Raw genomic sequence first — 13,508 nt, 5'->3', positions numbered from 1 at the left:
TAAGGCAGAATACCAAGTGGCCCACTTATACGCTACGCAGAGACAAATAGACCAGTCAATCACTGCAGGCTGCAGCTGAATAACAAATGCTCGCTGGTGTGTGTGTGTGTGTGTGTTTGTGTGTGTGCTTGCGTGCATGTGAGTAAGAGAGGGTATAAAACATCTTTTTTGTATTTGTTGTTCCACAAATGCATCTGTGTGCATGAACATAGTGCTACAGTATGTGCAACAAGCTCCAGTTCCAATTGAAAGTGATGTGTTTTTTCAGTGCTACAGCAAATACGCCAGATGTTCCTGCTGTTAATGAGAGCAGGAATGAAAAGGTTGTTTTAGGAAACACTGTGCATTCGATTTAAAACAAAGCTGGAGGGTACTTGTGTAAATGTGGCTGCCAAGGTTAAGTCTATAGACTCTTGTTGTGTAGAGAGGAGGAATGCCAAAGACCAACTTCATTTGTATCTGCTCCTTCCTCCAAGCTGTGTCTCACGCATTAGTCTCCCTCCACCTTACGTCTCCAGAGTGCAACGCGGTCGGCCTGTCGGAGCAAACTGACCGACAGAAGGGGTCACTGAAGAGGTGCAAACAATACTATTCAACAAAATGGGCACTTCTCCGCTGGGATTGGATTCTCTGAATGACTTCAGATACACAAACACGCCCAGCCACCACAGTACGGACTGTAGCAGTGCTCACCAGCACCGCTACACATAAAACATGACAAATGTATTAAGCGAGAGCGAGCGGTGCGCGGCTTCTCTTTATCCATGGGTGAAAGGCAACAACGTTAACCCTGGGCTACGGTGATAGCTTCAAATAGAAACTTTCTGACAACCTGACTGCTACGCTTCCTCAGTGGTGTCTTTTCTTATCTGCTGTGTCAGGTGGATGCTCATAAATAAAAATGCCTGTATATAAAGAACATGCAGTCCAGTGGGAGTTGGGGATGGGGGGTGCGGAAGGAGTAAGACAACTGATTTGGGAGTTAGTTTCTTGACCAGGAAATCAAGGTAGGTAAGAAACTACACAGTCTTGCACTACAGGCAGGATTGATACTGATATTTTGAGGCGAATGCTTTTTTTCAGTGTCCACTTTTTTTTCTATATCATTTTCAACTGCAAATTCTAATTAAAAATGCTTTGATATGCCATTTACAAGAAAGAACTAGAGAACGGAGCCATTTGTAACCATCAGCCGACACCCCCAGGGCTACTCTAAAATGAATAAAACGAACAATCCTGCTAAAAAATAAGAAAAGAAAAGAAACAAACATCTGAATTTTTGATGATACAGGCGAGGGAAAGAACATGGAAGCGTGCATTAAATAACTGAAAGAAACCCACATCAGTGCAGCCCTGAGCATGACCTCAGCCTCATCAATGCCATCAACCGCAGCAGATAACCGTAGGATAAACCCATTTTAGTACCACCATCCCATTGTGTCACACTTTATTTTGTCCCCCTGCCATTCCCTCTGGGCACTAAAATGTGTGATTTTCGGAACAGAAACACGCAACAGTAAGTTAATAACATGACACTAAATCTCCATGAATGACTCATCCTCCTATTCAGTTAGGTCAGGAATACAACAGCTTCTAAACATCGGTTCGTTTGTTTTTATTTACAAATATCGAAAATTAAACAGATAAAAACGTGCAGGCTTGAGGAAGTGTTTCTGCAGCTGCGGTCAGGGACTTAACTTCCACCATATCTCAGGTAGCAAACATGACTGGCTGATGTCCAACAGGTGATAAAACAAAAATCCAATAGAAACAAATGACTTCACTTTATCTGGTATGAAACATCAACGCTGCAAAAATGCTGCACAACGGAACCTTTTCTCCGGGTGCGTGATATCTCCTCCATTCAACCGTGAACATGCATTCATAAATAATAACCGTAGCATCGATAGATTTGACAACCTTTCCACCCAGAGTGAAATGACTCTGGGCTTAAACAGAGGAAATTAGACTCTCCTGAACAGTGTTTACCATGTGAAACTTGACTCCTATTGTGTCATTATGGCTGTATGTAGCTGTAGGTGTGTCTGTTTCACATGTTTACAGTGTTCCATCAGACCCCTCTCTATTCTTTGTCTATCAATGGCCACCAAGGCTGGCCGTCCACAAACAGCAGTGTGAGCAATGCTGGGAGAATTATTATGTTAATTTCTTATTCCCCACAGAAAATGAAAAGCAGTGGCAATCGCTCTATGCAAGTTGAACAGCTCTTCCTTGAAGGCAAAATTAAAATAATTTTCACATCTCCTTTGTTCAAATGAAAAGGGAAGTGCATGAATGTGTGTGAGAGGGAGTATAAACAGTACATGTGGGCAACTAGCGTGTGCCTGGCAGGTTACATAAAAGGTGTGTGTGTGTGCGTGCTGTATGTATGCACTACAGTGCTCACAGTGTGGCTGCTGTGTGAGAGATAAAGAGTGTGATCACATGGCAGACTCGTTCTCCATGATTCAGTTTAGTGGCCCTCTTTCTGCCTCTTCTTTTGGTGACACACGTCTATACCCTTTATAAAACTGCAAAGAGATGCAACCCGGCCTCATCCTCATTACGTATGCAAACACAGACGTGTAGGCTAAACGATTTCTGCGGCTACAGATAGAAAACAACACAGAAAACAAAGATGAAACCCCTTCAAAGCGTTCCATCGCAGATATATAGAAGATATATCAACAAGCACATGGCACGAAACAGCAGAAAGCTATTTTACTCTAGAGAACAGGCGTGTAACCCTGTCGATAGAACTGTGAGTGAAGACTGCAAGTCCTCCGTGTCCACTGCAAAAACAAAAATGATGCAAGATCTCCAGACCTGGAGCATCAGTTTCACACGCATATTAAAAATGCTACCTGATGTAATAAGTCCTACCTTGGTTTTCCGAGCAGACTCAAGGAAAATTCCCTGAAGCTTGACAGTTACTGATACATGTTGATTCATTTACAAGGCTCAAGGACAGAAGGCCGCCTGGCGATGGCGAGAAGTAAGGAAACGCAAGGAGAAGAAAGAGAAGAAAGAGAAGACGACGATGAGAATGAGCCAAGAGTTCGCGCGGAGCAGGCTCTCGAGGTCAAGAGGTGAAATGCGTCTTTCGGCATTTCAAGCCGGCGGAAATAAAGCCAGAAGGGAAAGCATGAAGACGCTGTTAGGAAGGAAAAGAACGCTGCAATAGAAACCAGCTCTAGCAATGCATGCACACTGTGAAAGAGGCTGACACGCTGACGTATAACACATTTGGAAAAATACATAATGTATGTACACATTAACTGGACAGTGTTGGTAAATATTTATTTCTCCAGCTGTCTGACAGCTCCTTAGACAAGTCGAATTTGCACCTAAATTGTGACTGGAGGACAAGACTTTGCAGTCTCGTTTTGAAACTGGACACAGTGACGTGTAAAATAAATGTTCGTGTCATCAATAAGTTAGAGGTGCTGGCTGTTCTCTCAGATGCTGTAGATGTGTGATACTGTTGGTGTGGCAGCCCCCCTCACCTGAAAAACACTGCACAATTTGCAAGAGCAGGGAGGAGTGAACTTTAACTAGCAGCCCATGAATCCACGATACTAGTGCTGTTTGTCCAGAGACATCTCTCAAGTCATTGTTGATGCTCTCATATGTCTTTGAGTTTGAAATAATTTAGAACTGACAGATTGATAGTTTAGTTTTACTTAAATGTTTCCCTTTTTTTTTTTTTTTTTGTCTGCAGTGATCAGGCTGCTGGCAAGCTCCTTTCCTCCACTCCACACACACTTGCACAAACCACACACACATCCTCTACGGCTTTCCGCAGAGCGCAACGTTGGTATGCTCCCCGGTGCCACACACTTCTACCTGTCATCTTTGAAACCAGCACGGCAAAACCGCTAACGCTCCCCATAGGCAAAAACCCGCTGCAGGAATCAGCACCCCTCTCCCCGCCTTTCTTCATCATTTGCTCTCCTCTCTCAAGAAGCGAGGGATCTCTCTGCTTATCTCGGCGAGGCTGTCATGCCGACAGAGCAGTTATTATTGCCTTCTCCTTTGCTTGAGTCTTCCAGGAGCCAAAGGAACACCTTGCTAATCAGCCCCTTACTGTCATGCCCAGTCATATTCTCTCTAACATGCCAGCCAACGCATCAACGGCAACAGCATATAACAATCAAAGATAAACTCCATCACAAATGAAACATGGGGTGCTTTAAAAAAAAAAAAAGAGAGCGAAGAGAAGGTGAGGGTGATACAGCTTAACTCAGCGCCCACCACTTAATAAGCAAACAAAGACTTATGCAAACAAGTCTATTAGCCTGTCACCCTGCCTCTGCCCCTGTTTAAATCAAGCCTGTGAGGAGTGCTGAATGCTAATGGTACACATGCTCCATCTTAGCAAGCTGAGCTCTGCTACATCTGCAGTTCTTACTTACACTGCAAAAAAAAAAAAGAAATTTATCTCAAATCTGGTGTCACTTAATCTTCTGATCGATGTGACGTCAGCTTCACCTGTTGCATCTGAACATGAGGCACATCACTTCCACCAGCCCAAAGAATAAACTCATATTGACACAGTGGAAAGGAATGATCATACTCCACCGTCACACTTGTTGTTATAATGTTTTGCAGTATATTTAAGTACGAGCTCCGTGAGAAAGATATTTATTTATGAGGTTATTTCCAATATTCTGTAAACAATACTGTAAAGATTCTTTTAAACGCAGCTAGTTCACACCTAAGCAATATCTATGCAAATATGTACACTGTAGCTTCAACACTCACTAAAAGCATCAGCTACAGTCATTACAATAAATACACAAATACATCCTGTCAACCTCAGAAAGAAGCACTTAAAGAAGCACTTAAAAACAATGAAATGAACAGCACCCTCGCAATAAATCTACCTCCCTCCATATCTTCCTGCTCTCCCTCACTGCCAGCCGCCCAGCGGGTGACCACATGGCAGGGACATGAGATTTGAATCACCGTTTCTCAACACAGCGTGTGTCAGCGATGCCTCGGGAGCCGAGGAGCCAATCTCACGGTGAACTCCGAGGAATTGTGCAATCCGAGGTGTTACTACGAACAACGTGCGAGTAATAGAACATTAGGAGGAGCGGCGAATGCTGAGCGTAGTGCGCTGTGTGATTTTGATATTGAACTTGTTAGCAGTAATATGTTACTAAGTCCCGCAATTAATGGACAAAAGTATCTGGTGTTTATGCAATGATGGAGAAGACCTGTGAGGCTCTAATGTGATGCTGTTAAAGCTGCACAGGGTGAGATATTTCTACACATAAAAATGTAACTGTCTTATCAGCTTCAGTGACAAATGAAGGCTGAGGAAGAGTAGCGCATCCCATTTCCAGTAATTGAGAGAGTGAAGATTCACGCAAATGGTCTCGTAAAGAGCTGTAAATGAGTATTTCACCGGGAGAAAGGTGGAGAAGAACACTAATAGAGTAATGTAATCCTTCAAATGTTTGAGGAATGAACAGTAGGGTCTTGCTGCCACTTTAACAGAATCGCAAAGTGACCTGTGCAGCTTTAACTTTATAACTCTAGTTATAAAGTCTCAGCACCAGTTATCCGCCTACAAATATCTCCGCCTGCACCAGTCACTCCAGCCATACACACTTAGCAGCCATAGCGGTAACGAAAGACTTTTTACTTACGGTCGTTGCAGAAAGAGCCACCATAGGACGTCATGCTGCAGTCGCAGGTGAAGCCCTCCCACTGCTGGAGACACACCCCCTGATGGTAGCAGGACTCCTCCGTACAGGTGGTACTGGGTCCTGAGGGGCATGACCAAAGAAACAGCTCAGAGATGGTGATTCCAAAAAAAAAAAGTTCTTATTTCATTTTAAACATGTAACCCCAATTTAACTATTAAATATTCTATCTACTGTTTTGTAAGCATTGCTTACTAAATGTGAAAAGCATAAAATAAAACATGAACCTCATTTTTCTAATACTTTTCTTAAAAGAGCCAGTGACTGGAACCAAATGCAGAGGCTGCTCATCCACTGACTGCGAGTGATTTAATTAATGTTGCTTAGAAATGTATTCAGATTAAATCTGACATTAATTCAAGGTTGAAACCTGGTGTAATTGGCGGGCTAGGGGCACATTTGCATTGGAAATCGGTGTTGGTGGAGGTAGCTGCAGTTTAGCATCTCTATATTTGTGTGTCTGCATGTGTGTGTGTGTTTTTGGTGGGGGGGGGGGGGGGGGGGGGGGGGTAGCGGTGAGGGTGCTCTCTCCTGTTGTTAACTCCCATGGTCATGGATGGCTGAAGACATTTAAATTGTCAATTAGAGACTCCACCGTTGTAATTTCTCAGTGGAATTCCAGCTCCTTATTCAGATACTGTGACACACCGACTTGAAAACGCATATTTTCTTCACATTAGACATACGATTAACCCAACACACATTGTTACATGAGCTGACATGATATGGAAAATAATCTATGAAGTGTTTGCCTCCGTTGACTCTGTATAATCAGAAGTTAATCCGACTGATGCCAGAGAAAGAAGACTAGATCATCATTAGTTTTAGTTGCAACAAAACCTGATTTCAAATAACTGTTCTCAAGATTAGATGGAAAAAAAGTTGAACGGCAGATCTAAGATTAGGATGCAGATCAAGTCCTAGGCAAGAGAATTCTGGTGGCTGTCATCTTTGTGGTGGTGGTGGGGATTCTCATTAAAATCTCAATTAAACACAAACATTTCCAAAGAACCATGGTTCAGTGCCAGACTAATTTGTTTCTGCATAGATAAACAGACATCTCACGGTGCCATTTACAAATGACCCAATTAAAACAGACCCCTCCCAAAACTAAACTGAAAATAAATAATAAAAAAATAATTATAATAAAATAAAAACGATAATCAATCATTGAGAGTTTTCACTCTGCTTCAGAATGTCCACTTAAACTGAACATCATGTCCCTTCTATCAGCTCGTTGTGTTAGTAGTTCCTAACCACCTTATTGCCCCCTTAATTACTCACTAATAAACAGTTCCCTCAAGGAGCTAATTAAGCACATTGTCATAACGGATAACAAAGTCATGTAATCACTTCCTCTGTCTTTCCTTCAACGACTGATCGACCAATCGTTGCCTCCGTACGGCCGCCCGAGAACCTGCTTTTAGGTGCCTTGAGTTTGTCGGAGCATAAAACTCCATCTGCCGTGTTTGTTTCAAATGCTTCGGAAAAAAAAAAAACAAAAACCTGAACATTACAGGGAGGGAGTGAGCCTAACGTCACTGTAAAAACCCAAAGTGATTACACGTCTCCACTCCCTAGCTGCTGTCACCTGCGTCTATAACAAACAGCTGGCTTACAACTGAAACATCTGCTCACACACCAGCGGAGTAGAGTGGGCCAAAGTGCTCCAATTGAGTTTTTGGTTTAGAACAAAGTAAAATTAAAAGGAAGCAAGCGTTTAACAGTTTTTGTCACTCTGTAAAAGAATCACTAAATTACGTTGAGAATTTATTTTAATTAATCTAGGAATTATAATTAGCTATAATGAGCATTAGGGATGCTATTTATATATATTTTTTAAGTTTACTTGCTCCTCCCCTCTACGAGCTACGGTCTGAGTGCCTTTTCCTCGTCTTGTTCTTTGTTGCTGTGATCTGCTGAGTCAGTGGAAAACTACAGAAACAAGCTCAACGTTCTGGCCTTTCTTTGGCCTTAGGTCCAGAGAGACCGGACCAGCAGCCACCTCTTACCCGCTCTGAATCCCCCAGCACACAAGCTAACAGCGACCTCAGAACCAAGCCCGGTCACAATGCTGGCAGTGACGCATAAGCAGGACAACACTGCATTTTAGAAAAGTCATCCTCATTACTCTTGTACAGAAATTCAGAGACTGGGTCAGGGACTGATTTCGGCATTAGACTTCAGTGGTGTATGGTAAAGAACATTATTCTGAATTTGAATCTAGTAAAATTAGATAACTAGTCATAATTGTGTTTGATATATTCCCATAATATCAACAAGGGAATACATGGATTTGCTACAGCCTCAGGTTTAGCTGGACTATTATTTGTCAAAAAGGTCCGGTCTTCTATAACCGTTCAATTACAACTGCTCAGCTCCCTGGCACATCCAATCATTAACTAATATTAGCATCCATTTCAGGTGCCTGCAGGAGTCAATATGATAGCTTAATGCAGTTTTAAACTGTGTTTGGAGTGAAGTAATTGTGGTGTATAACTGTAGGCAGGTAATAAGGCTGGCTGGCAGAAGTGGTCGCGTTAGGGATTGAGGGAAAGAAAAGAAAAGAAAAAAAACAAAAAACGCTGGATCAGTGCCGCATCGAGTCGGCCAGTGTGACCCTCAGGGAAATCAAGTCTGTGCTCTCCGACGCTCAGTAAGCCATTGAGACGTGGCGGCCGGGGGGGAGGGAGTGTGTGTGGCGGGGGGGATGGAGTGCAGTGTAGGCTGTGTGGAAGGGGAAATGCTATACCCAAAATCCACTGTTACACTCAAGATTAACAACTCACCACAGGAGCCACGCAGCCTGAGACGTCAAGGTGAACCGAACACAGCAGACTTAAAAAATAAATAAATAAATAAAAACACAACAAATGCAAGATTGATGAGGCAAAAGCCAATGAGGGTGGGGTGTCGCTGAGATTAGCCACACTGACAATAACATTAAAGGAGAGCGATTCCTCCCTCATGCAGGTTTTATGGGGCAATAGAGAGGATATACAGAGGACAGGGACTTGGATTGTAAAGACTGCCCCAGTGCTGTGAGAATTTGGGTGTGGTTACTGGCATATATCAGCGAATTACAGCCACAGGAAAATGTACAGAGTCTCTGTGGCGGTGTTTCTTTACCGAAAGCTCTGTGCAGGTGGCAGTCTTGTGTGCAGTCGAGACATAGATGGAAACAGGGTGTTATGGGTGCAGATAAAAACAGGAAAACCTAGATTGGCTATTTAAATCAGAGAACAAAGGTGATGTCCTTTTGTACTGTGCTAATGTTTTTGCTAAAACCACTTGAGAAGAATGTTTGTGCCTTTTTAAGCAATAATTAGCACAGCATATTATCAGTATCTGAAAGACTTAACATCCCAAAAAAAAACTGTTTTTCTCTCCATCTCTAAACGACAGACTGATATTAAATTGTACAAAGACAGAATGCTACCACATTCCTGCCTCGTTTTGCTTATAATTATCTGTCATCTTCTCAAACTGAGCTATCCTTGATGAGAAATCATTGTAAAGTTGGCATTCCCTGTGAAAAATGATTGTCCCTAATAACGAGAACACTAGATTATACAAAGGATTATAACACAAACACTTGAAATCAGTCCTATTTGATTTCCCCAGATGACTCACAGGAGAGCTAGATGTTGATTTATCATTACCTTTGAACATGAGATGAATGCCATTGGTAATTAGGGAAATATAGCTAAAAATGTACCAGGCATTAGTGATGTCCAACTCATAAAAGGGATTAAGCAAAGTATATAAAAAGTTACCTTTGAAATGTTGCATTAGACACAATATTAACTATTACTGTATGTGATGTAGCCCCCGCTTCCCCCCCACTCACCATCGCAGCCTCGTTCCACCTGACCCACCCTGTGGAGGGCATCTGCGATCAGGTCGGGGAGTCTCCCATTCAGATCCACGGAGGCCAGGCAGCCCTGGTACCCATCCCGGGACGCAATCAGCTTGGGCAGATTGCTGTACATGTTCTTTGTCACGCCACCGATGTACAGCTCCCCTGTAAAGCACGCACACAGAAACCACTCATGAGCACTTGAAAGTTTTTTATTTTAACAGTGTAAATCAAAAGGCTGATCAGTCAATAAATTATTAAAAAAATGAGAAGTGTATTTGCAGTGTCATTCAATACAACATTAAGAAGTTTGAAATGGATTTTGGAAACATGGATGCATTTACCTCAAACCCAGGCCTGATTATCAATTCTAAAAGTATTCTAAGAATTGATGGGAACAGTAAGAGGATCTCTGCTGCCTTTAAAAAAAAAAATCAAATTATTTTTTTCTAATTATTTTTATCTAAAGTAGGTTCTGTTTGACCACAACCAAAACACTTCACCTCATTTTGTAAGTACGTTTTCAGTCTTCTGTGACCTCCTATATCCACCCTATAATTACATTTTATTTGTACAGAGTTCTACAAAGTAATTCAAAGCAGAGAGCTAAATTCACTGCTGCTTTTCATGATGTAGTCAACTTGCAGTATTTTACACCTTATTTACCTTTTGTAATTGTTCACCTCTAAATTCGTTTTTGTCTATTCTGATGTTAAATGACTCGATCGCTTCCTTTAATGCACCGCTGAAGCATGATGGCGTGGTAGTGGCATGGAAATCTCAAATTTCAAAACAGGAATCAGCCTGATTGTGGGGAGAAAAGTCACATCATAAATCGCTGCATGCTGTGCAAGATCTGATTCATGTTCTTCATTTACTCTACTCTTTGAACAGTTTGTGGACATAAGGGGACACGTGTGAATCACAGACTGTGCCTATAGAGGCTGGTGTGCTGCTGATCCACTGTGATAATGTGTAAAAGCAGATATGGGTAACAGACAATAAACATTACAAGCACACAGAGAAAGAGAAACTGACATTTTAAAGCCGAGCAGGGTGCATGCTGGGAGCTACGCTCGTGAGAGACGTCCCCTGGCAAAACGCTTGTCATTACAAAGGCTCCAAGAACATGCTTTGACGATTACATGATTCAAAGAAGTAGATTGCAGCTGACATAAATAGATTGTGCAGCGTTAAGTCTGAAGCATTGGAAATGACATTTGATGCTTACAAAGATTTATTCCATGATTCTGTCCATATTCTGTGCTTCGCTCTTCTGAGAGAACAGAATCTACACAACAGCACTTTCTCGTGAAGGAAGCAGACTTTGTGAATCCTCTGTGAGATGATAAAGGCTGAGTTTTGGGATATCTCAGCGCTCAAGTACAATTAAGGTCTCTTTACATTACAACATAAAAGGAAATATCTATCCACTTTTAAGCCCAATTATTTTCTGGCTCTTTCTCCCTTCCTCTTTCAGCCCTCTGTTCCGTGGCGTTGTGCAGAAAATGCCAAGTGAAATTATGAAAAACACAAAGAGGCCTTTGATGTAAGTGCATATGAATAAACACAGTTTGAAATGCTTCAGGCATTTCTCATCATCAAAACTCCTACTTTACACTTTATCTTTAAGCAGGCATAAAATGAATATCCAGCAAAACCTTTCACACAGGGGCAAGATCCAGCCACAAAGATAGACCATCAGAAAACCTCTCTACTCAGAATGTTTTCTTTTTTTTTTTCATCCTCTCACAGCTGAAAACCAGAACTTTCAACTTTAGCACTGAGAAGCAACGAGCCACTAGGTCAATTATATGTGGACTTTGTGTAATGGAATGAGTCAATGATGTTTGCCAACTTCTCTCTGGAATTAATAAGTACTTGACACTTCATATTTCCCAGCCGGAGCTCCCGGGCATTATAATCAATACAATGAATTCATTAGCTGTCCGACTGAGTGATGTCCTGAAAATGCGGGCGTAAGAACCATTTAGCAAATATGAAATTATCGGTAGGGAGTTAATCTCTGAAGAGCAAACAGCGCATTTCCTGCAGACGTCAACAGCACGTTTGAGGTTCCACTGGCTGACTGCATAACCGGACAAGACGAGAGACAAGGAAGGGCTGCGCCAGATGTACTGTACAAATTAGTGATGCAAGTTTTTGTTTTCTTTCAGTGGAGTAAAGACTACAGAAGATGAATAAATATGCAGCACACATACACACACCCACTCAGAGAACTGGGCTCTCATTGTGTGCAGTTTGGAGCTGAATACTTTAATTTGAATTACAGATTTCTTTGGATAAAGTTTTGACTTCCTTGTCCATTTGGGCCATGAACAGTTTGTTCTGCAGCATACATTACAGCCCATCCACCTTATTTTCAAATGCGACATGGCTGCATTGCCAGGGGTGTTTACAGCGAATGTTCCACTTCCTAACATCTAAAAAAAAACCCACTAGCAGATATGTTAGCGTGTGTGAAATTCACAATGTCTCGCCAAAAGCTGATTCAAGTGGGGCTACGTGCATGAATTCATGAAGCTGAGTGACCCAACACAAACCTGTCTTGTATCATTTTCTATTTATACAGTAGAACACTTTCATTTCACATTTAAACGAGTATAAAGCTTTTTTTGGTGCACATTCACTATTTCTAAATTTGTTCTCATTAAAGGTTTAATAAATAACACATAAAAAGATGATAATGTGAAACACAGACTCATCTGACTCACAGCGCTCTGGGTTATCACAATGATCAAGTATGTAGAATAGAATAGAATAGAGTTTTATTTGCCATTTGCACAGATACACTGCAGTACATGTGCATAGGAATTCTTGTGCATCCCTCCCCAGAGTCAAGCTTAAGGTTTAAATAATACAGTAAAATAAGAAATAAAATAAAACAACCAAGAAATAAATAATACAAAAGAGGAGCAAGATAGTGCACTTAGAATACTGGAAGATTCTTAAGAAAATTAAGAATATTAGGTGCCTAATATAGGCACACTGTCACTTCCTGTATGTGATGTTTCACATGGTGATCTTAACAGGCATATTGCACATGGTGATATTGCAATTTTTTAGAATATTTTTGAATTGTTTCACATGGTGAATATAAAGACATATTGCACATAGTAATACCAGATTGTTTTTTGACATGGTTTTTTGCACGTTGTCAGGGTTATGCTATGTAGTAGCTTCTTCCCTCCTTAATGTCCTGTGCCACTGTTCTGACAGTGGCTGGGAAGAAGCTGTTGTGGAGGCGGGCTCTGTGGGCACTGATGCTCACCGGCCTGCGATGCCTCAGGTTGTAGCCTGAGTCCACCCATTGAAACAAAGCACGAGCTGGATGGTGTTTGTCTTTCAAGATGCTCTGTGCTTTGCGTCTGCAGCGCTCGGTGTAGATGGAGTCCATGGTTGGAAGGCTGCATCCAGTGACCCTTTCTGCAGCTTTTATGACTCGTTGAAGCGACTTCCTCTCAGCCAGCGTGGTGTTTTATGCAACTTAGCAAGAGAATAATGTTTTGAGTGTCTATATAAGTGTTTGTTGGCTTTTTATATTGTGTGTAATCAGTGATATGGATATTAAATGTGGCACAAGAAATGTTTTTGCTATTTATATGATCTGATACATGTTTAAGGCTTAAGGTTTCTTTGGGCCGTTCTTGAGTGGGCAGGTTAGAACAATGAGTAACCACTTTACTCCCAGCCAGAAACCGTGTCCTGGTCGGGCTCTGCTGCCCCAGCAGTGATGAATGCGAGTGCAACCCACAAGACGGGACCAATTACAGGCTCCCAGACATCGCCAGAGACCACCACCTCCACATCTCTACGGTTACCATAATGACCTCTCAGGGGCTGATGGGAGGAGTTGGGATGCTATGATACGGGACCCTGGAGAGCCTCTGACAGCACAATCTGGATGAGCACAC

The 13,508-nt window shown here is 42.0% G+C and overlaps 1 protein-coding gene across 1 annotated transcript in view; it reads right to left on the bottom strand.

Annotated features, from left to right (window-relative positions):
* nrxn2b (neurexin 2b) overlaps nt 1-13,508 on the bottom strand; it is a 511,829-nt gene that overhangs the window by 247,903 nt on the left and 250,418 nt on the right. The window contains exons 15-16 of the mRNA XM_041030969.1: nt 9,565-9,738; nt 5,658-5,777 (exon numbers count right to left, since the gene is read on the bottom strand). Of these exons, the coding sequence (XP_040886903.1) occupies nt 5,658-5,777; nt 9,565-9,738 (294 nt within the window). The remainder of the gene's footprint in view (nt 1-5,657; nt 5,778-9,564; nt 9,739-13,508) is intronic.

Source organism: Toxotes jaculatrix, chromosome 23 (assembly GCF_017976425.1).
Source record: "Toxotes jaculatrix isolate fToxJac2 chromosome 23, fToxJac2.pri, whole genome shotgun sequence".
Lineage (NCBI taxonomy): Eukaryota > Metazoa > Chordata > Actinopteri > Toxotidae > Toxotes > Toxotes jaculatrix.
Note: the sequence above shows the minus strand (reverse complement) of the source record. Positions and strands in the feature narration are given on the sequence as shown.